The sequence below is a fragment of the Harmonia axyridis genome, chromosome X (assembly GCF_914767665.1).
Source record: "Harmonia axyridis chromosome X, icHarAxyr1.1, whole genome shotgun sequence".
Taxonomy (NCBI): domain Eukaryota; kingdom Metazoa; phylum Arthropoda; class Insecta; order Coleoptera; family Coccinellidae; genus Harmonia; species Harmonia axyridis.
The window spans coordinates 6,663,404-6,687,259 of record NC_059508.1 but is presented as its reverse complement, the minus strand read 5'-3'; the positions used below and the strand labels follow the sequence as shown (position 1 = coordinate 6,687,259).

Below are 23,856 nucleotides of genomic sequence, written 5' to 3'. Positions count from 1 at the left end.
TATTAACACAAAACCGATCACCTAAGTGATGCTGTCACTCGGAAAACCACTATGTATACAATAATGGGTCATATACCATTGTTTATCACTAGCTGTGTTGTCGAGATACAACCAACCAAGTTGTAGTCGCTAGTGTGGATACAGCTGTCTGTTCTGTATGCCAGCAACTAAAAAGGTGGGGATGCCGAGGTATGCGTCATACTCGGGACACCACTAATGCTTATATCTGCGTCATGTTCCGACCCTGAAGGACGATAAGAATATCCCCTAGATCACACATCATTAAGTATTGTTTACACTGGAAGTTTTACCGATGGGTGATCAGTGGATCATTCAAAAGCGCTACCGTTCAAAAATAGCGTCGTAAGGTCGCATCCTTGGGGGACACCAATTTTCAACTACACCACTCCCCCATTATAATCAGAGTCGAATAAAAACATGGCAGATCTTCACAAAATTTAATAAATTTCGAATAATAAATAATATTGCTAGAATGCTTGAAATTTCCCTTGCCAATTACCAAATGCGAATTTTCATTTCGATCGAATTTGCAGTTTTGAAATGAACAGGAAAACAAGATTTCGAACGGTCATATTCACGGACCCTCGCATGAATTGGGCTTCGAATTGGTTCTGCATCCACCGTATTCGCCAGATCTGGTCCCCAGCGACTTTTTCCTGTTCTCAGACCTCAAAAGAATTTACGAAATTTCGAATAATAAATAATATTGCTAGAATGCTTGAAATTTCTATTGCCAATTACCAAATGCAAATTTTCATTTCGATTGAATCTGTAGTTTTGAAATGAACAGAAAAACAAGATTTCGAACGGTCATACACATACGGAACCTCTGGTCAGATTTTAGCGAACTGGACTGGCGGCATTCAAGCTACTTTGGAAATTGAACGTTTCTACAGGTTTTTTCTTTGGATATTTATCGAGTTTACAACCATCAGAGTCAAAATTCGGCTCAAAAATTGAAAATTACAGATAACGTGACGAAATGATAGAGTGGTCAGCTTGGTGACAAGACCTCGAAAATTGTCAAAAGAATATTCAAATTAAACATGTTACAATTCAGATTAAACATGTTCACAATTTTAAACCAAAAATTTGCGATTTTTCAGCTGATCTTGATTCATTCAAAACAGCAATTATGCCCAAAATGATTCACCAGATAAATACAGTAATATATTGATTTCGAACGATTATCCTCTGTTTACAGATGATTCTACTACCCGTTGCTCAACTGTTATTCATGTTTCTTCAGATTTCCTAGAATTCTGGAAGATGTAGATCGTGAGTCATATGAGTTTTTTGGACATTCATTATGTATGTTTCTCGAAAATAAAGCAGGTAACGAATTAGCACTATTAAAAATAAAATGATTGGTTTAAAATGAGCTGATATATCCTGTAAAATAGAAGGAAATGCTTATCTCATCGAATTATTCCAGTTATAATTTCCTTTCAAACATTACTTTCAATTTCGGGGCGAAAAATCTTTTCAAATGTGTATGTAAAGCTTTAGGTAAATTGTTCACGTAAATAATCAAACAATTTCGATGGTACGTAATTTGCTTGGTTCAAAATGCGCAAAGCGTACCATTTCTGTATGTATAGCTGCACTATACGAGCAGAGTTTGGGATCTAGTGATTCATTTTCATACAAATTTCGTCATTCATTAAATCTCCATTCCATTCATGATATGAATGTTATGTTGTATGAATAAATTTCCGGTCTGCAATATTTTACACGCAGCGAATTTCAGAGGTCACAAATCACAAATGCTTTATCAAGAAACGGGTTCTGATTCAAGAGGACCCATTGTGTTATCAAGAAAGCTTCGTTCGTCAACTTTCATCTGAGGAGTTGTACACAAAACGTATTCCGTAGTAGATATTTCATTTCTTTTGCTTCTCTACCGTTCTCATTCAACGGACTGAAGGAGGATTATTCTTTTCGAAATACGGAAAAATGCCATTGAATTGGAAGTTCGTTAATGGGCTCTTTTATATAATAACAATACCGTGAAAAATGTCCTAAAAACTCATATATTCTACCCAAGGGCGTAGAGCTTCTTTTCTTGGGGTGGATAATCGAAAAAAAATTCTTACAACAACGTTAACTCATATCTGTAATGTGAGAAAAAGAGGTTTTAATAACGAACTTTGAACCAAATTACTCAAAATATTTTTTTATTACCAATTTCGATTGTGTTATACTGGAGTTTCCTTAAATGGAAATGAAAATGAGAGATTCCTTGGATAATTTTAAGAATAAAAAGTCTCATAAACATGAGCCCGCAAACGCTTTGTTTCAGAGATATAGCGTGTTTCTTGTATAGTCGTACTTTTTAGTGATGCTTGTATCAGTTTATCGAATCTTTATGGGTAAATAAGTACCAAAACTTAATAATAATAATAATTAATTTATTCATCACAGCTTACTATCTGGATGTTCATAATAATTTGGATTTTCCTGAGGATTACTACAGTTATTTGAATTTTTTTTTCTCGAAATCGATAGCAGATACGACAAAACTACAACAAACAAAAAAGTGTAGTACAAGACTAAAGTTTCTTTTCACATTTTTCTAAAGTATCGATGCTTCTCCAAAAAATAGTTCTGTAGGAAATAAGCGGGTACCCTTCCAGAAAAGATATCACCCTGTAGATTTGCATACAAAATAAGCATATCACAGGATGAAAATTTTAAATTGGAATATCTATGCCAATTCAAGTTAAATATCTTGTGAAGGAGAGGATATATGAGAAAAAAACTTGAACTTTAACACCGGTATCTAAAAAACAAAGCGTTTGCGGACTCATGTTATAGGACTTTTTTTCTTAAAATGATTCGAGAAATCTGTCATTTTCATTTGTACCTCCAATTTAGGAACACCATTTAGATATAATCAATTCAAAACCGATATCTGCACAAATAAATTTCAATTTGAATGAAACCTAATAAATTGTATAACACAGTCCAGACAATTTTTCGATGCGAATTACTCAGTTCAGTTCTTTGTCAACTACAGTATTGAAATTTTGTGACGAGAATGATACAAAAAACCGAAAACAATTGAAGTGTATTCCGATGACGAATGCAAAATTTACAGATGGCAAATAAGGAGCATCGCCGACAAAGCGGTCAGATAAAGGAAAATAATAAACCTCGGACATAGACGTACTCGTAGTGCAATAAAAGTACTCATCTTGAAAGCGATAATAAACTCATAAAACGTAAAAGGGTCTGATTTTTTACTGCCGTGTCGATTTCAAAGGAAAGTAAAATGATTATTGGTTCATTTTAAAGAAAAATTTTCGTTTTTTGTCTTCGCAAGAATTCTGGAAATTTATATATTATTATTGTTCTTCAATAACAGTTTTTTTGAGAGTCTCAACAGATTCATTCTCTCTAATTTTGAAATTTCAGGGCATCAAAAACAACAATAAATTCTAACTTCAAACGAATTGATAAACAAAAAAAATTAAAAACTTTTAAATAAGTATTATCTACATCAAAATGAAAGAAAAGAGTTGATTGTTATAAAATTGCATATCTTCGAATTTTACTTTTTGCTTGCTATTTTATGTGAAACATTTCAGTGAATTGAAAATATCTATTTGTCAAAAACTTAACACATAATCGTGAACATTTTTACCGGAAAGTGCTAGCAATTTCGACATTATTTTCCAATATGTTTTTGGAACAATCGAATCCGCTGGATATTTATTCAAATTCAAATTCAAATTCAAATTTATTCATCGACAAGTTAGTACAATAGATTCATACAGTGTATGCATAACTTAATTATAACAAACCTACTTAATGTACATCAAATTGAGCATGTATCAAGGGTAGAAAATTTCGCCTAAGTTGCATAACAACTTGTGTGCTACTCTTTTCAACCCAACAAAATAACTATTACTTCTAATACAAACTATTTTATAGTGACAGAGTGGACCAATAGAGAGGCATTTTTTTTTTGTTGTTTTTTTGTAAAATGTAAGATGCGCAACATCATGTAAATAACTGGGCAAAGTATTGTGGATTTTCTGCAATAAAATTTTTAACTTCGGTTTTAAATCTTCGTTGGCGATGGATTAATCTTCTTATATTTAATGGCAAAATGTTAAATATTTTCGGAATCAAAAAAGTCAGAAACCGCTGGCAAACGTTAGAGTGAAACAAAGGCAATTGTAAGTTTTCATTGAGGTTCGATCTTGTTGAATGTCCATGTGATATGACAGGAAATAGCTGCATTATTTTCAGAAAGTATGAGAGACTAGAATTCACATATAAGTTCCTCAGGTTGAACAAACCACTACCGGAATATAATTCTATTGTTGGGAACATGCGTGGTTTCCTGAATATGATCTTTAAAGCTGAATTTTGGCAGACTTGTAAGTTGTATAAAGCATTGTCATAAGCACTTCCCCACATAGTTATACAATATTTCAATATTGATTCTATCAGCGATTTATACACAATTATGATTAATCTCTTGTTTAAAACGTCTCTTAACTGATATAACTTATAGAAAACTTTCCTCATCCTAGTACATAAATAAGCAGTGTGACAATTCCATTTCAAGTTTTGATCTATTATCACGCCAAGATATTTTATCATTGCACATTTTTTTATGAAAGTTGAACAACAACAATCTGGTTTGGTGCAGTTTTCTTCATGAATACAAATTTCAAAAATATCCGGTTGATCTGAGGATGTCGCAGAGAAAGTCATAAAGTAGGATTTCGATATATTAAGACTCAGAAGACTTCCACTCAGCCATTCTTGCATGATACCGATTCCGACTTCAGCTCTTCCGTATACTTCCTCCCAAGACCTTCCATCAAACAATAATACCGTATCATCCGCATAGGATATAACTTTACAATTCCTTATTAAGCTTCCAATATTGTTGATGTAGATCAAAAAAAGAATAGGGCCGAGAACAGTGCCCTGGGGTATACCTGTCGTAATCGTCTTATGTGTACTGAAGGAGTTATTTATTTTAGTTTTTTGTGTTCTGTTAGTTAGGTAGTCTCTTATTAATTCCAATGGTCCATCTCTAATTCCCATCCTCTCCAATCTATCGAGAAGAATGTTATGAGGAACGGTGTCAAATGCCTTCTTTAAATCAAGAAATATTGCTAGACTTTTTTGTTTTCTCTGTAAATTCTCATTGATGTTTCTTATTAAGGTAAATACTGCATCCTCAGTGCTTCTATTCTTTCTGAATCCGAATTGGTTTTCATAAAAATGATTATCTTTTTCCAAATATTCTACGATTCTATCTTTAAGACATTTTTCGAATATTTTATTGAAGTTGTTTATTATTGAAATTGGCCGATAGTTCGTGAGTAGTGTTGGGTCCCCATCCTTAAAGATTGGTGTCACAATAGAAGTCTTCCATTCCTGAGGTATTTTAGATGTTATTAAACAAAGATTTATCATGTACTCTAAAGGTTTTAATATATATATATGAATATTTTTGATAACCTCGGCTCTTATTCCGTCATCACCCGGGCTTGAATTATCTTTAAGAGTGTTTATATGTTGAATCAGCTCATTTTCGTTAACCGGACGTAAAAAAATAGAGTGCGGATTTATATATGCCGTGTGTCTCTGATTGTTATGTTGTACAATATTGTTTTGGAGATCGGAACCGATACTAATGAAGAACTCATTGAAAGTATTAGTCATTTTTTGTTCATCATGTATTACTTCATTATTATGTATAATTTTTTTAATTTGCTGCTTGTTTCGTTTTCGTGTTCTGGTCGTTTCATTTATTGTCTCCCATATCTTTTTGTAGTTGTTTTTTGATTCGACGATTTTATTCCTAAGATAATTGTTTTTGGCCAACTTAATTATCTTATTGAGGGTATTTCGAAAATGTTTATATTCATTTAGTAATTCGACAGAATAATTTACGTTTAGTGATTTCTTAAGTTGATCCCTCTTCTTTATAGATGCCATAATGCCCTCCGTAATCCACAATTTTCTCTTTCTATTTTTATTATTCAGCCTAATTGTTTGAGTCGATTGCAATATGTAACTCTTCAACCTTTCAATAAAAAACCCATAAGCCCGTCCAACACACTCACTCTGATAGACCCCCGACCAGTCCTCCTTGCTGAGAATCTTTTTGAGTTGATTTAAGTCAAGTCTCTGTCTGAAATTATCGTTATCATGTTTTAAATTTTTTTCTTTTTGAATGGATAACCCTATAGTATAATGATCCGTTAGTGCCGAGTGTAGAACAAACGGTGTAATTGTATTATTTTGTTCGTGAAAATCCTTAACTTTAATAAATAGATGATCTATGAGGGTAGCAGACAGTTCTGTTTCCCTCGTTGGTTTATTGATACACGAGAAATAAGCGTTTTGTGACATTATATTCAAGTATTTGTTCACTTGTTTATCGTTTATATCTAACAGATTTATATTCACATCTCCAACAAATATATCCACTCCAGTAGGTTTAATCTCAGAAAGTAAGTCTTCCAGTTCGCCTAAGAATGTATCCAACTTGCCGGATGGTGATCTATAACATGCGGTTATACCAAAAGAAGTATTGTCATCTAGTTCAATTTCACATCGTAAAATATTGGTTTCATTTAGTTGAAATAATGAATGTTTCACAGTAAAATTTTCTCTGAGATAAATCACTAGACCATCGTTTTTGTTTAATAGAGATTCATTATATAAAATTTTAAAGCCCTGCAGTTGAAAGTTATTCACATTTTCCAAAATGAAAGTCTCCGAAAAAATCATAACATCTATATTATTTAAGTTTATCATATTTAAATAGATAACAAGTTCATCGAAGTTTTTCTGAAGACTACGAATGTTCATATGTAGAATGTTAAGTTTATTTTTCCCAGTAAAGATAGCGCCTACCTCCACAGGATCCTCTACGATTTTAGCATCAAGCTCTGCAAGCTCATCCACCATCTCCATATAGTCCAACTCCACCATAATTCGAAGAAAAAATTTAGAAATAACAAATGCCCCGTAGAATATCACCAAAAATCAACTGTATTCATGTAAACCATTTAGCTCCCCTGTGCTGCATCAAAATTTGTAATATTAAAATACGTGGTTAGAGTGATCAAATATCTCCGCTAGAAGAAATTCTCTTAATTGTATTTTCATCTAATCTGATGAAAATGTTGCCAAAGCGTGTAAACATTTGTTTTCTATCATATTTTTTAGTTGCTTCTCTGTATAAATTTAATCTGTGTTTACTTAGATCTTCCGTAATGCCAATCTTAGTTCCTTTCAATTTCGATGTGTTTTTAAGTACATTCAGTTTGTTTTGAAACTTATCGAATTTAATTATCACTGGTCGCAATTTATTGTATTGTTTTATTTTTCAATATTTATTCAAATTCTCAGAGCAGAAATTTGAGTTGATTTAATACCAAGAGGGTAGGTTAATAGATCGTTACAAATAATAAAATGGTTCCATTCAGTTTATCAATGGGTGTTACAGATGAACCCACACCATAATAAACACTTTTCTCAGTCACACAATGAATGGATCAGAAACGCCCCTCATGAGTCACTAGGATTTTTCATTTGTTTTCCCGCCAATCTGTCTAACAAGAAAATCGGCAGCATATGGTCTCACATGAGGTCACTCCGTACAGTAGTACAAGGGGAGATTGTGAATCATTTTCATTCTTACGCAAGGTGACGTCATTCATTCATGGCAATGGGTAGGTCATGTGGTTGTACGGACAATTTCCTGTTGGGTAGTTTTCGAAATTGGGCGATAATGACTGTCTTAATTGTTGCGCCAGTTCCGCTTGGATGGCAGATATGTTTAAATTTCAGAGATAAGTTAATGATTAAGAACGTGTTCTTAATTGGTTGGATCTCAGTTTCAGGCAATGCATAATGTGCGAAACTCTGAATTTTCACAGAAGGTAATACATTTTTCGGAATATTCAGAGTTCGTTATGATGCAATAATATACTGGGTGTGTCATTCAGGATAAGAAATTTGAGGTCTGAAAATAATTTAGGGAGAAAGATCATTGTCTTAAACCCCAACATGCAAATTCTCAGGACAAAATAGGCCATCGCGGTGAATCATCCTGTATTTATTTCCCGGAAAAGACGGAATACAAGCAATTAAAAACTTTATCAGGAAAAGCTCGAGATGAAATCGTTGAAATAGCCTGATTCATACGAAAAACAGGATATTATCCGAACAAATGGAAAACGGCGGATATAATCTTAATTTGGAACGAAGGAAAAGTCAAAAAAGACGTAACGAACTATCCATCCATAAGCCTCTTATCGGCAATTAGTGAAGTTATAGAGAAATTAATTCATAGATTTCGTAGAAGAAAAGAAAATAATTCCAGATCACTAGTTTCGCAAAGATCATTCATTCACCAACTGGTACGTCTCACTGGAAATATCAAGGACCAAATGAACAGATACTGGTGGAATATTTCTCGACATAGAAAAGGCATTTGATAAAATGCGGCATCAACCTAACTTTAAAATATTACATGGCAAATAGAAAATTCAGAATGAATATTGATAATACCAGATCGACGATTATAGAGAAATTGAAGCTGGAGTTCCCCAAGGATCGGTGATAGGACCGCTGCTGTTCAACTCATACATGGCAGACATACAAAAAAAGGAAAGATGCAAGATAGCCCAGTTTGCAGATTACACCGCTATCTACTATCAGAACACGGAAAGCAATAACAAGTCAGTTACAGATAGACGCAGATAAACTGATGAAATACTTCAAGAAATGGAGATTCAAAGTAAACAAGACGAAAACAGTTTCAATATACAACAATAAAGAAAGAGAAAGCAGGAAACGTCTAAATAGAAAATCAGACGATAGAATGGAAAATGGAGCAAAACACCTGGGTGCAACTCTAGAAGTCTAGATGAAAGATTGAATTTAAGGAAATAGCTACAAGAAAACAAGAAAAAGGCATGAAAATTGTATTGGAGACTCTACCTGCTACTCAAGCTAACTAAAGTTAACTTCCCTGTCACCGACGAAAAGATCAAAAAAGTTCACACAATAATTTTGAAGTGAAGTGAAATTGATCGAGATATTCTGTACATGAGGAAGCGGTGGATATGTGACAATGGATGAAACATGGCCCCATCATTTCACTCCGGAGTCCAATCGACAGTCAGCTGAGTGAACTGCACACGATGAACCGAATCGAAAGCAAGGAAAAACACACCAGTCAGCTGGCAAGCTTATGGCATCAGTATTCTGGGATGCGCAAGGTATAATATTCATTGGTTACCTCCAAAAGGGCCAGACCATCATCAGCGATTATTATATAGTGTTATTGGATCGTTTGAAGGATGAAATCGTCAAAAAACGGCCCCATTTGAAGAAAAAAAATGGTGCTGTTTCATCAAGACAATGCGCCGTGTCAAAAATCAATGAAAACAATGACAAAATTGCATGAATTGGGCTTCGAATTGCTTCTGCATCCACCGTATGTATTTTCTAGATCTGGCCCCCAGCGACTTTTTCCTGATCTCAGACATCTAAAGAATGCTCCCTGGAAAGAAATTTAGAGCCAATGAAGAAGTAATCGCCGAAACTGAGGCCTATTTTGAAGCGAAGGACAAATAGTACTACAAAAATGGTATCGAAAAGTTGTAAGATCGCTATGTTGAATAATAAAATAGAATTTCGCCAAAAAAATGTGTTTTACTATGGTAGACCGGGGACTTTTCGGGGCCTGTTATATTTCACTTAACTTCATTTATTTGTTTTCCTCTCACATTTCCAACGAATCTAAATCATGATTTTCCGAATAAACCAATCGGTATTATACACAAACCCGTCCATATGTAGATCATGCAACGATTTCATGTCAATCAAAAGAGTTCGAAGTTTGACCTCTCTAGGTGAAGTGCATAATGAGTTAGCGTCCGTATGAAAATATGAATAGAATTTTTCATTCGGAAAATCATGAATACACACGTGTGTGAATCGTTTGAACGACGACTCAATGAATGATAATTCTAATTTATGCAGTGACTCACAAGATAGCACGGATTTTTATCAGTCTGTTGTCTGAACAATATTTGTGTAACATCCTCATATTATTCAGTGGTATAATAGGTCGTGTTCACAATTCCGATTATTTCCACCATAAGGTAGTTCTTCAGAAAACGTATGAATAAGTCAATCTGAATGTAAAAATAAGTGAGCTTTGGTCGGCGCATAGTGAATGCGATCTTTGCGCTTATAGGTTACGTTTGATAATTCCGAAGTTAAAGTCGAATGAAATTTCGATTGATGTTATAATTGAAAAGAATGCCTTCCTATACAGGGTGTTTCGAAATTCAGTATCAGGATTTTAGGGGCGTATTTTTCAGATCGTTAAAGTTTCATGATTTTTTTTAGGTTTTTTTCATAGTTCTTTCAGTTTTTAAGATATAAGACCAATTGAAAAGTCCCCGGTCTGATGCACAGATGGCGGAGCTAGTATTAAATCCATATGGTTTTTAGTTAGTACCAACCTTCAAACGATACGTGTCAAAATTTGACAGCAGTACGACCATTAGTGTGTGAAATATTGCGTTGTGAGTGTAGTTACTTTTGTTATTTGAAAAAAGATGGGAAAAGAAGAATATCGTGTGCTGATAAAGTATTGCTTTTTGAAGGGAAAGCAATACAGTTGAAGCAAAATCTCGGCTTGATGAAGAGTTTCCGGAGTCTGCACCAGGAAAATCAGCCATCATTGATTGCTAAGTTTAAACGTGGTGAAATGATTACCGAAGACGGCGAACGCAGTGGACGCCCAAAAGAGGCTGTCACCGACGAAAAAATCAAAAAAGTTCACCAAATAATTTTCAATTACCCTAAAGTGAAGTTGATCAAATGGCAGACATTGAGAAGATATCATCTGAACGTGTACATCATATCATTCACGAATATTTGTACATGAGAAAGCTGTGTGCAAAATGGGTGTCGCGCGAGCTCAGAATCGATCAAAAGCAACAATGATTTTGAGTGCTGTTTGAAAAGTGCAATAAACCTGAATTTTTGCGTCGATATGTAACAATGGATGAAACATGACTCCATCATTTCACTCCGGAGTCCAATCGACAGTCAGCTGAGTGTACTGCACACGATGAACCGAATCCAAAGCGAGGAAAAACACAACAGTCAGCTGGCAAGGTTATGGCAGCAGTATTCTGGGATGCGCAACGTATAATATCCATTGGTTACCTCCAAAAGGTCCAGACCATCAACAGCGATTATTATATAGTGTTATTGGATCATTTAAAGGATGAAATTCGTAAAAAAACGGCCCCATTTGAAGAAAAAAAATGCTGTTTAATCAAGACAATGCGCCGTGTCACAAATCAATGAAAAAAATGGCAAAATTGCATGAATTGGGCTTCGAATTGCTTTTGCATCCACCGTATTCGCCAGATCTGGTCCCCAGCGACTTTTTCCTGTTCTCAGACCTCAAAATAATGCTCGCTGGAATGGAATTTAGTGCCAATGAAGAAGTAATCACCGAAACTGAAGCGAAGAGAAAGACAAAAAAGGTATCGAAAAGTTGGAAGATCGCTATAATCGCTGTATCGCCTCGAAGGAAACTATGTAGAATAATAAAATCGAATTTTTCCATTAAAAAGATGCCTGAGAAGAATAACAGAGGATCTTTTAGAGAAAATTCGTATAAATTAGGCAAAGCATGGCGACGAAATTTTATTTTGCCGGGACGCTTAAATGTCTGGCGGCAGCCCTGCGTTCGATAATTTTCGAAAATTTCCACAAAAAAAAACCAAATATCATGTTAAACGGGGAAATTTATGAAAATTATGAAATGTAAGTAGAAAGATAGAGTATTCTCTATACGCTGGATCAAAAACACATCTGTTTTCAGATATCGTTGTATCGACATAGTTAGAAATAAACTAAAATAGATTGTTTCCATTTATCTATTAGAAGGTTACTTTGCAAATTGTAGAAAATATATGTTGAGAAAATTTTCGAGATATTTTAACGTTATTAATACATTTCCTATCAGTCGAAGATCGTGTTGGATTCATAAAAATTTAATTCGAGGTGATTGAAATGCTCAATTATCTACTCAATTAATTATAATTTTGTCGATTAAATGGCAAATGGCTCCATTTTTTTCCCAGATTACCTTTTTCGTGAACAAGCGAAAAATGTGTTTTTCCAAAACATGGCCATTCGATGAGTCATATATTTTTCGACCATGTGTTTCTCGTGTGTTTAGGTCCTTGTTCAGGTATCAAAGGCTGTTTATGACCTGAATCATTTCAATATGAACCCGGATTACCACAATATGACTAAGCAGTATACCTGTAACCCTAGCAAAAGACGATTGTTTCCAGGAATGCTCCAATTATATATATGATGAATTCGAGTGAATATTATGAAATCACAATTTCCCAGATTGGACACAAATTGTAATTATGCTAATTAATCACAAAGTAGGAGTGAGTAAGTAAGTCTTTTTATGTTTCCCTGTGTTACCTATAATGCGCAATTCTTTCAAACGCTGCAAATTTCACACAATACAGGGTCTTTCACGAGGAACCTCACCCATATTTATACGGGAAACTACTGAACGTATTTTCATGAAATTCAGCACTTATAAGTATTTCACGATGCTGATGAAATCTAAAATATTTTCAAGGCATGAGCACCTCCGGTTTTTCCGGAAATGACGTCAACTTCCGTTTTTCAAATTAGAACACCATTTTTTTATTGCAGAAATAGATTCCTTAGAAAATTTCAAGTTATTTTGATGTAACATTTTTCAGTTTTGGTTGGAAAATTCTCTCTGAGCGGGAAAATTCGAAAAAAAAATCGAAAATAGAGCTCCGCTGAAACAAGAATAACTTCGAGGTTTTTGGATGGAAAATTTTCATTTTTGGGATTTTTCAAGATGTAAGATTGATGTATCCACTTTAAAAATCGAAATCGCGATTCATGATACAGGGGGTGACAAAATCGCTTTCAAAGTTAGGGATGACAAAATCGTGAGAAATAAATTTTTTCAAATTAGAACCCCATTTTTTTATGACAGATATTGAATCTACGTTAAAAAATAATGTGAGTGTATGCATCGCACCCTTGCCCTAAACAGGATATTTTCTGAGTTATTCACAAAAAACTGTTTTTCGTCTTGAATTTTCAGCTATTTCTTTTCCCTTCACGCCAAAAAGATGAAATTTTCAGGAACTGTTACTTAAACCATGTTTTAGATTTTACTACCCTAATATGCAAGAGAAAAAAGTTACAGATTGTTCCTAAATAGATGGCGAATTTTGATTCGAATTTGTATCGGAAACCTCTTTATTTCAACTAATCGGCCATCGGTTTTCTCTCCAGTGATAAATAAATAATTCCTTATGAACCATATGCAAAAACTTACCATGTTTTACATTCTTTTTTTTTAATGATATCTATCATTAAAACTTACCATGTTTTACATTCTTTTTTTTTTATGATATCTATCATTAAAAAAAAGAATGTAAAACATGGTAAGTTTTTGCATATGGTTCATAAGGAATTATTTATTTATCACTGGAGAGAAAACCGATGGCCGATTAGTTGAAATAAAGAGGTTTCCGATACAAATTCGAATCAAAATTCGCCATCTATTTAGGAACAACCTGTAACTTTTTTCTCTTGCATATTAGGGTAGTAAAATCTAAAACGTTTCAGCGGAGCTCTATTTTCGATTTTTTTTTCGAATTTTCCCGCTCAGAGAGAATTTTCCAACCAAAACTGAAAAATGTTACATCAAAATAACTTGAAATTTTCTAAGGAATCTATTTCTGCAATAAAAAAATGGTGTTCTAATTTGAAAAACGGAAGTTGACGTCATTTCCGGAAAAACCGGAGGTGCTCATGCCTTGAAAAGATTTTAGATTTCATCAGCATCGTGAAATACTCATAAGTGCTGAATTTCATGAAAATACGTTCAGTAGTTTCCCGTATAAATATGGGTGAGGTTCCTCGTGAAAGACCCTGTATAATCCAGTATAATTTCTTCATACAGGGAATTGGGAGCATCAACACATTATAACTCGATTTTGAAACCCATTTTCATGTTATTAATTGATTTAACTAAATAGTGCTCGATCGGTCGATTACTGCGCTAGGAGAATAATTCAAATTTTGACAGCACTCAGCGCATAAGCTTAAATTATTTTTATCTCTACAGGCTGGTCCGAAAGTGGTCCCACTCTGTTGTTTCAATTTGGAATGCCCAATTTTTATATCATACTCATAATCTCCATGAAATTCTGATTTCGAAATACCCCACTTTCCATCATTTATATGTAGGGATCCATCAAGCTGAGTAGCTTGACATTTTAACCAACTACTTGAAAATCAAGCTTGTGAAATTTGACATACTTGAGCTTGACTTGACTTGATTTTAGATATTTATTGCTTGACTTGATATCAAGCTACTTGATATTACTTGAGCTTGATACGCATGGCATATATTTCTGCAATCTCGTGTGCGCTTAGACTAAATAAGGGGATTTCTCGAACCCCGAGAGACTTTTTGATCTGAAGGGCCTTCACTTTCATCAACCTCAAAGAATTCTATTAAATTGGAAGAGCTTTAAGTTATTGCGAAATTCATTTAATTGAACGGACTGTGAGGCTTTTGAGTAATAAAACATGCTAACTCGTCAAAGGACCATTCGAAATAAATGGAATTGTGAATGCAATAGTTGTTGCGGAAATATACCTACTGCTCTTTAAAAGTTAGGGAACATACGTATTGTATAATGTTCTGAAATGTATTTATATAACTAAGTACATAAAAACACATTTTAGAGCAGTTTTTGTAGCTTTTCCTTACTTATGTTACTTGAAACAATGATTGCACAAGAGTAAATTTGTATGAATTTTCTCTCAAGTTACTTAATTTTTAAAGAGCAGTTTGAAGGTTTCCATAAACCAACGAAATAGGGATTAATCAAGCCAAGTAGGTTGTCATTTTAACCAACAACTTGATTTGAAAATCAAGCTCGTGAATAAGTACATACTTGATCTTGGCTTGACTTTATTTCAGATATTTATTGCTTGATTTGATATCAAGCTACTTGATATTACTTGAGCTTGATATGCACGCATCGCACGGCATATATTTCTGCAATCTCGTGCGCGCTTAGACTAAATAAGGGGATTCTTCGAGCGCCGAGGGAATGAAGCATTCGCCATGAGTGACTTCATTAGTAGTTTTCTCACATACCTATCAAATTTATTGGTAGATATTGGTAGTTTCAGAAATATCTTTCCAAACTTGGCCAAAATGGCCGAGAATTTTTTAACAACGCCAGCATCTTCAGCTCCTGTTGAAAGATAAGTTTCCAGAGGTGCTCTTACTGTTACAAAGACCCGCAACAGGTTAGGCGACAAATCTATAAGATGCCTCATGAGTCTTAGAACCAGGATGAAAAATTATGAAATCAAACAAAGCCTGGAGGTTTCTCATATTAAGAAACTTTATTCTTTCATTATTTTTTTATTTTGTATGATTTATAGTGATTTAATTCAAATGTCTATTTCGAAACGTTTGATATTTTCAGTTCTTTTATACAAAAAGTTTAATTAATAGAAGTGTTTTTCGCAAGGTTTCTTCTCATTTCATTTTTTTTTATTGATGTGACACTACACAATTGAACTGCTAAAAATCAAGTAGCTTGATGTGATTCTAGTACATGATAAATAAATACTTGACTTGAAATCAAGTCAAGCTCGAGCTTAACTTAATATCAATTAAATACAAGCCAAATCCGAGGCCAAATCAAAGAAATTAGCAAAATATTCAAAAACATTTTTTTTTTAAAAATTAAATGGAGACCATGTGAAATTTTTCAAAAAAACTAGCCTACGTCAAAAAATACCACAGGGTATTTCGAAATCATAATTTCATGGAAATTATGACTACGATATAAAAATTGGGCATTCCTATTTGAAGAATAGGGTGGTGTCGTGATTCACCACTTTCGGACCAACCTATAGAGTCAGAAATGATTTGATTATTTGCAGAGTGTTATCGATTCCGTCAAAATTTGAATCATTTTCCAAGCCCAAAATTTACAAGAGTTACAGACCGATTGAGCACTATTGACTCGCCCTGTATATCATGATGTTCGAATTATATGTTCTGTTTATGACCAAACTCACACAAATTTCAAACCGTAATGCAACTTTGCGGAAAATTTGCAGCTTTAATCTGTTTACCGCATCATATATTCTGCATATGTTTTTCGTCAAAATCAGATGAAATAATTCTCAGTATAAATAAAGTTTCAAGATAAGAAAATTCTGTAGGATATTGCATCTTTCCAAGGTGATAATGATTCAATACAAGATCTGATTTTATATTGTCTATGTTTCAAAAAACAAATAAATATTTATTTTATTTAAAACCTTCCAAGTTTCTAAGTCAGTCATCATTTCTTACTAGAAATAATATTGTTGGTAGTTTTTTTTTTAACTCATCTAGTTTACATGATTATTTTCGTTAAGATATAATCATAAATGCTTAAATAAACCACTGACATAATTAGAATATATTTTTTTTTTAATATTGATGCAATGGGTTCAAGTTCATTCTGAATTCTTCGTAGTGAATTCAAATGACGTATCTCTGAGAATTTCAAGCGTATAATTGGAATTTTTGGTATTTTATCTAAATTTCGTTAAGAAATTTTATAATGCTACGCAAAAGTCCTCATTTGTTATTATTTTGCACTGATAACCACTAGAATATTATTCCAAATAATTAATTAATGTGAGCATATCTTTCAGAAGATATAAAATCATAGCGAAAATTAGATAATGAACCGAAAGTCTGCCTATTTTACACCACATCCCGTTTTGATTTATTATTTAATTTTCGAAAAAAATTAAAAAATAAAAATTAAAATTAACTACTCTGAAATGTTTGCGGAAATACAATCCGTACATCAGGAGCTTTCCTCGGAAACCTCAATAACGAATTGCATGCTACATTTCTCATATTTCTCTAATGCCTCGAAAGATTTAGCTCAAATTTCAACAGTATGAACACATGTTAAAAATTTAATATGTCTATTCGGTTTTGGGGAGAACAGCATATTTCATTTTGGGACAGTTCAATTTAGGAAATCTTTACATCGTAATGACCCTCAAACTGAAGCTTAGAAAAAGTTTTTATAATACAATTGGGCAGGTACCTGAAGCTCAAATTTTTTGCCCTAAACATAGAGCAAATCAACTAGTTAATCGACAGTGCCGGTAATAATATTGGAAAGTTATTGAGAAAAATATCACTGCGTTCCTGGGTTTTCAAATATACCCTTTCCAGAGATTTGAAGAGAAGAGGTGTAGAATACCATAAGAGGAAGAAATTTAGCAACACACAAAGTCATCGTCATGGATGATGCTAAGTTCTTTACCCTAAGTAACTTCAAGGAAACGACAAAATAGCTGATGAATGAAGGATTTTAGTTTGGTGCGTGATATTAACTGGTAAAATTTCCAGGCCTTAATAAGTTAGAGGTGAAGCTATGAGAATAAAAGTTACATTAAAAACTGCTCAACAAAATTGGTTGAATTTATCCACCAGAATCATGCTCACGATGATATTATGCAGGACTCAGATCTCTAATTGGTTGAATCCTGACAACATACCTATTTTAACAATCCACGAAATTTACAGCAAGCTCAGGCGATTGAAGTTCTAGGCTATTTTGTATATGAATATTATTTCAAATACCAGTTCTGAAATATCGCCGTAAAATCATGTTTTTTTTTTAAATGGAATGAAAAAATTTGTACCGAAACTTTTGAGACGTACGTTAGTCCTGGCAGTGTATTTTTCAAATTATGGATCGATGTTTGTAGTATATTCTTTATATAAGCTCAAGGCTGAGACAATCAGCTCCTGATTAATTATGATAATCGAGCTATAAGCACTTCTGTTTCAATTTTCGTCCGATCATTCGTATCCAAATCGAGGAAATTTGTCACAATCGCTTGTGAAATCCATATATCACACGTGATGAGTAATTGAATGAAAACAACAAAATTTTGATTATCTTTATGAGTTAAGCTGAATGAGTGATAGGTTGACTACACTACACAATGTCGTATTGATTTCGAAACAGTCAGTAGCTTATCTGGGTGACCTATCATGGAACAAATCGTTTTAGATTACGTCTGATACGTTTAAAAATAGAAACGCCTTCGAAAATATCTTCAGAAGATCGTGAGTCACCTTTTAGGTGCGTTGATCGAAAAGTCCATATTGAGTTTTAGAGCACTCACCTAGTAGAAGTGTAGGTTCCTTGTTTTCTTCAACTATGGATGATAATACCAGAAACAACGGATGCGTTGTGGTGATCCTATCCTTATCGTTCGTAGCTTCATCGTATACAATCACTTCCTTGTATGCCATCTTCCTTAAAGTCTCTTTGCTATCTCTAGTGGAAGCTAGATCAGCCAGTGTGGCTTTGCCTCTCTGTAATCTCTTCCTGTTGTACCTATCTGAACAGTTGACGTTTATTGCTCCGATGATATGGTTTAGGTTGTAGGCCGTGAAAGACCTACAGTCTAGCAGCACGAAATTCCTCGGTCTTCCACTTTCCAACTTTTGCTTAAGTCCATCGGTATCCAAGCATCTGACTTTCTTCAAAATCAGACTTCTTTGGATAGAAGAACTTTCTGCGCATGGACTGGCAGGTAGGCTCACACTCGAGGTATCCAGCTTGCAACGTTTCGGTGGTGAGGATGTTAGCACGTTTAGGGTTGATGGACCAGGTTCACTTTTACTTCTGTTGAGCAGAGGCAGCTTCAGACCGTCTCTAGATCTGCTCGACTCCAAACAAACTGACATGATGGCTGAGCGGTAAGATGGTAGGACGTCACTCGCTAAATCTGAAATAGCCAAAACGAAAAGTTGTGTAGGTGCCAACAAACTGATGATCAACCATGATGATAATATGCCATTGGTTGTGGAAATGCAGAGAACTCTTTCGACGAAAACGGAGATATTAGTAATTCCTACTCGGATAATAGGTTTTTTTTAGATCGAATGCATTCGTGGATGACTAAACCCTTCAGTTTCTACTTAGTTAGTATTTCTAGGGAAATTGAGGAGTCATTACTGACTGAATCAACACGAAGAAGTACGCTGAATGACCCCTATAAAGATAACATGGCACCTGTAGAACAAGTTGGTAAAAATGCAAACAAAGGACTTTACTAGTTGAATAGCAGGTGCCACAATGAATAGTATCTGCCTACACTGGTTGATAAGAAATCTGTTTCGCTTACATTTTGCTTCGATACAATCGGATGTTTCAAATCCTAAATTATTACGTTGCAAACGGAATATTATTCTAATTTGTTTTTAGAAAACTTGACACCTCGAGGCTTCGACAGTACTCGAACATTGTTAAATTTCGAACAACTTCATGTTAAAAATAATTGAACGTTACGGCTATTTTTGTGAAGGTAGTCTAAACTGAAGGTATCCAGGTAAAAGCATATTTCTTTGCATTCTTCCGCAGGCATTATTGAATAGAACTGGACGAGTCGTTAATCGAGTTTCAAGCTCCTATTGCGATAGGTTAGCGATAACGAAACAGTTAAAAAAAAATTCATCGACTTACCGTTTACGATCACAAATCGAATTATTCGAAAATCATTGCGGAATTGTCCAGATATTCACAATCATAATGGAACATGATGAAACCACGTACACTGTTCAACTCCCACTAAGGGAAAAGGTCCTGTCATTTTCCGATGACGAGGAAAATAACATTTTCTTTGGCGATATACGAACTATCAGCAGCTTTGTAATGTGTCTTACGTGAATACACTCTTACGGAATAAAACAGAATGAGTCACCAGGACGGTGAAACCCGCATTGCGATTCTTTGGGTATCATTGGTAGACAATATGCGCATGCCACAAAGTGATGACTAATATCTATCTGTCCTACATATATATATACATCATGCAGTGGATCCCAAACGTTCTACCTGTAAAGGAATTTACCGAACCATTATGCGATATGGACAATGAAGAATACAGAAAAAAAAAACTGTAATTTTGACAAAAAAATTTGTTTTTTACAATTTTTTTCTTCGCGTTTTTACTTAAAATTTTTTTTGTTCATTTCGCGGAATATCTTCACTCAATACTATACAAACACTACATGAATTTTCGTACCGAATCTATTTTTTTGTCATCCTGTATTCATTATTTTCACATGCAAATGTCAGTTTTGCACAGTTTGTCATGTTCAACACAATATTCTTTGTTTTGTACCGGAATTTCACAACACATAATCGGAAAAGAATAAACTAACTATGCGATTGTGCTTTAAGGTTAGTCAGTCCCCAATTTAATACACTATATGCATTTTTTCTTGATTCTTGCAAAATTTTCAAAATCTTGAACTTATTTCGAAAATAAGTTAGTGAAGTTACTTCCCATCCAGACTTAAATTTCATTTAATACTTCAATTAACACTTTTGCTTCAAGAACAAGAAGGTAGAGTTGAATTATATCATCGCATCCACCAGAATATTTATTGATAATATCCTATGAAATTAGGTATACATATGAAGATCTAGGATGTTTCTTATAGTGCACTATTTTTTGGATTACCTCGGTACCCATCTTTACCTTATTCTCAGAAAAAACCTATGGATGCTATTATTCTCATTGAATATAAGTTTGCTACAATAATAATCATACAATTTTATTTTAAATGGTATATTTTATTAAGAAATCATATGAAGATTTTTGCATCAATATAGGCACTTAATTCAGTATTCTAAACATGAATCTAAATCCAAACTTAGAAACATAAAATGATGTTATGAATTGAAAAAATAAATGCATGTTTGAAAGTTTAGATGTTTCTCTTTCCAAAAGTAGATAATATTTTGGCATCAAATTATGGGAGTCCTTCAAATTTGTCTATTTCGGATGATATTGATCATCGATCGGTAAATTTAAAACATTTTCGAAACTGATGATGCTTTTTTACTTTACTTCTAGTTTTTTCTTTAATCTTGGCGTTTTTTCTAAACTCCAGCAAATACCCAAAATATTCAAATAAATCTTCTCTGAAATATATAAGGTGTTTTATAGTTCCATTGGATAAGAAAAACTTTCATATTTTTTCCGTATATGAAAGCTAAATGCCAAATTTCAAAACTTTTTTATCGATGATTTCAGTGAAATTTAATCAAGTAATAGATGGACGGACATAATCGATGTTTACCTCGATTTTTTTTATCAGCTCATTATTAAAAATTTATAGAAAACTTAGCAAAATGATAGCTTACTGATCGCCTTAAAAAAGCAGGCAAAAATACAGAATATAAGACTTATTCTGAGCTACTATGTTGTTCAATTATGGTCTTTAATTTTTTGGAATGAAAGTAACTATTTGAAAATCAAAATTTTCTGAAATACCTACAAGTAACATATATTGTATGAATGAATGGAGTCGATTCATGTATATTTCGTTGATCGATTAGAAACACTGTGAAAAAACATTTTGAGGTTCTCTTTATCAAGAAATAAAATATTTACTTTATTTAGGAACTTGCTGATGTTAACTATGGATGACGGACTGAATCGTTGTTTTGACGATAAAAAGCTTTATTCATAACGCTGACAATCACGATATTAGCTACTGGAAAAATTATTCCTCGTTCTAATCTCGAGATCTTCATTTCGAAAATTTTCTACTAGATCTACAAGACTGTCATGATTCATTCTAAGTTTTCCGTAAACCAACTTGTTGATGGAAATCTAGTTGACCTTTTGAAACATACATCCTGTATAGAGTCCAAGAGTATAGGTCCAAGCTATCATTAATTTTAATTAATCGGAAAATCAGATTTTTTCAGGACAAATCAATGAACTTCTCAAAATCTCCAAGTTGTATGTTTATATCATTTTAATGAGTTGAGGTTGTATTCTAGTTGTTCTTGAAATAATAATGGAAAATGCTTCAACTGTGAAATCATAATTAATTCAATTTCTCGAACAATGTTTTGTGATTTATTGAAGTGAGTCATCTTGCGTCAATTTATTATTTATTAATTTTCGAGTAATGGTATTGTTTATTTTGTTCAACTTCTGGTATACGCTATATAGTTAATTATTACGATGATAAAATAAATCATTATCGACAATGATAAGTTCTAATAGTTATCAACAGAAACATTACCAGTGCATAGGTCGGTGTTATGGAAAAAAATTAAGTTTGGAAGCATGACTATTTTTCTACAAGATTTTATTATTGCCACGTTTTACGTGTGGGCAAATTTCGATGTTTTAGCACTTCAACTTTTAAATCAGAGTTTAAGTAAATTTAGTAAAGATTAAGTATAGAAAAATGTACCTAAAATACAAGGTTGAGTGGTCAAAAGGTTCAGGTCTGTCTCATCTTGTTTTTTGTTGATTTGATCTATTTCTATTGTTCTTAATTGTGGAGATCTTCAAAATTACGCTCAAGTTGTATTTTGAAATAATGCTTGCCATACAACGCATTGATATAAGAATATTGCTGTTAAACAACATAAAGTTGATACTGCAGAATTGTTGTGTTAAATAAATTTTATTTACTTTCAATCAATCATTCATCAAAATTCAAAATGAATTTTCGTCAAATGGAGGCCGAAATAACAAAACATGAAATGCATATCCCCGATTTTAGCCTATACGCGTAGGATATAAAACTCCTCGCCGTCGGCTTTCTCACTCATCGCTAAGAGGAACATTCACTCAATCCCAGATATTTTTCATTTTATTATTATTATTACACATAAGTAAAGGCTGAGGACAGAGTCCCCTGTAAGCCCAAGAACTAAAAAAATCAACAAGTTGATATACAGGGTGGGCAAATTTCGATGTTTTTGCACTACAACTTTTAAACCAGAAGAGATAGACAAAATCTTATCGTTCTATTTTTCTGAGGAACTAACAGTAGTATTCATTTTTCGCCAACTTCTTTTGTTTTCGAGTTACGAGCGAAAATGGGAAAAATGGCGATATCGAAAAACATTTATATCTACGCTAATACTGATAATGGAGCTCTGGAATGAAAACATCTTACAGGCACTTTTTCACGTAAAATCCAGTTTCAAAATGGATTCGGAAATAATGAAAATATCCACATGATCGATTCTTCCAATCGAGAGAGTTTTAATGAGATGCATGCATCAGAAGATCATTTTCATAGGTGCCCAGAATGGATACGCACAAGGGAGACCGGGGCTAGTCGGTTATAGGGGTAAGTTTCATAGGTGGGGCAGCATCTTGTTGGATAAAATATTTTCTCTCTCGATAAGAGCTAAATTATCTAAATAATGATTTGTCACCGTTATATTTTTTTCTGGGAACATATTAAGGACAAACTCTATAAAAATAGTTACGAAAATATAAATGAACTCAGAGAAAATTTCCTAGGTTTCTTTAACACAGTTTCAAATATTCATCTATTGAATTTGGTGCAAAGTAGGTATCGAGAAGAGGTGAGACTGTGCATTGCAGCGGATGGTAAATGTTTTGAGCATCTTCTGTAAAAACTCTATCCTCATTCAAAGTTGTTACTGACCAATTGTTATCACTATTAGGTTGAATATTATTTATTGTTTGTTCCTTTCCTAATTGAATTGTGGAGTTCAATCATATATGCGTTTATTTCATATGCTATTTTAAATTGATTGGTACTTGTGCGTATTCATTCTGGAGAGAAAATAATCTTCTGATATCATAAGAACTCTCTCTGTTGAAACAGTGGATCTT

At 33.6% G+C, this 23,856-nt stretch overlaps 1 protein-coding gene across 1 annotated transcript in view; it reads right to left on the bottom strand.

Annotated features, from left to right (window-relative positions):
* The window catches only part of LOC123686372 (dual specificity protein phosphatase 10-like), a 35,820-nt gene extending 15,872 nt beyond the window's left edge, over positions 1–19,948 (bottom strand). The window contains exons 1-2 of the mRNA XM_045626447.1: positions 19,695–19,948; positions 18,349–18,957 (exon numbers count right to left, since the gene is read on the bottom strand). Coding sequence (XP_045482403.1) covers positions 18,349–18,916 — 568 coding nt within the window. The 5' untranslated portion in view covers positions 18,917–18,957; positions 19,695–19,948. The remainder of the gene's footprint in view (positions 1–18,348; positions 18,958–19,694) is intronic.
* Between the last annotated feature and the right edge of the window lie 3,908 nt (positions 19,949–23,856).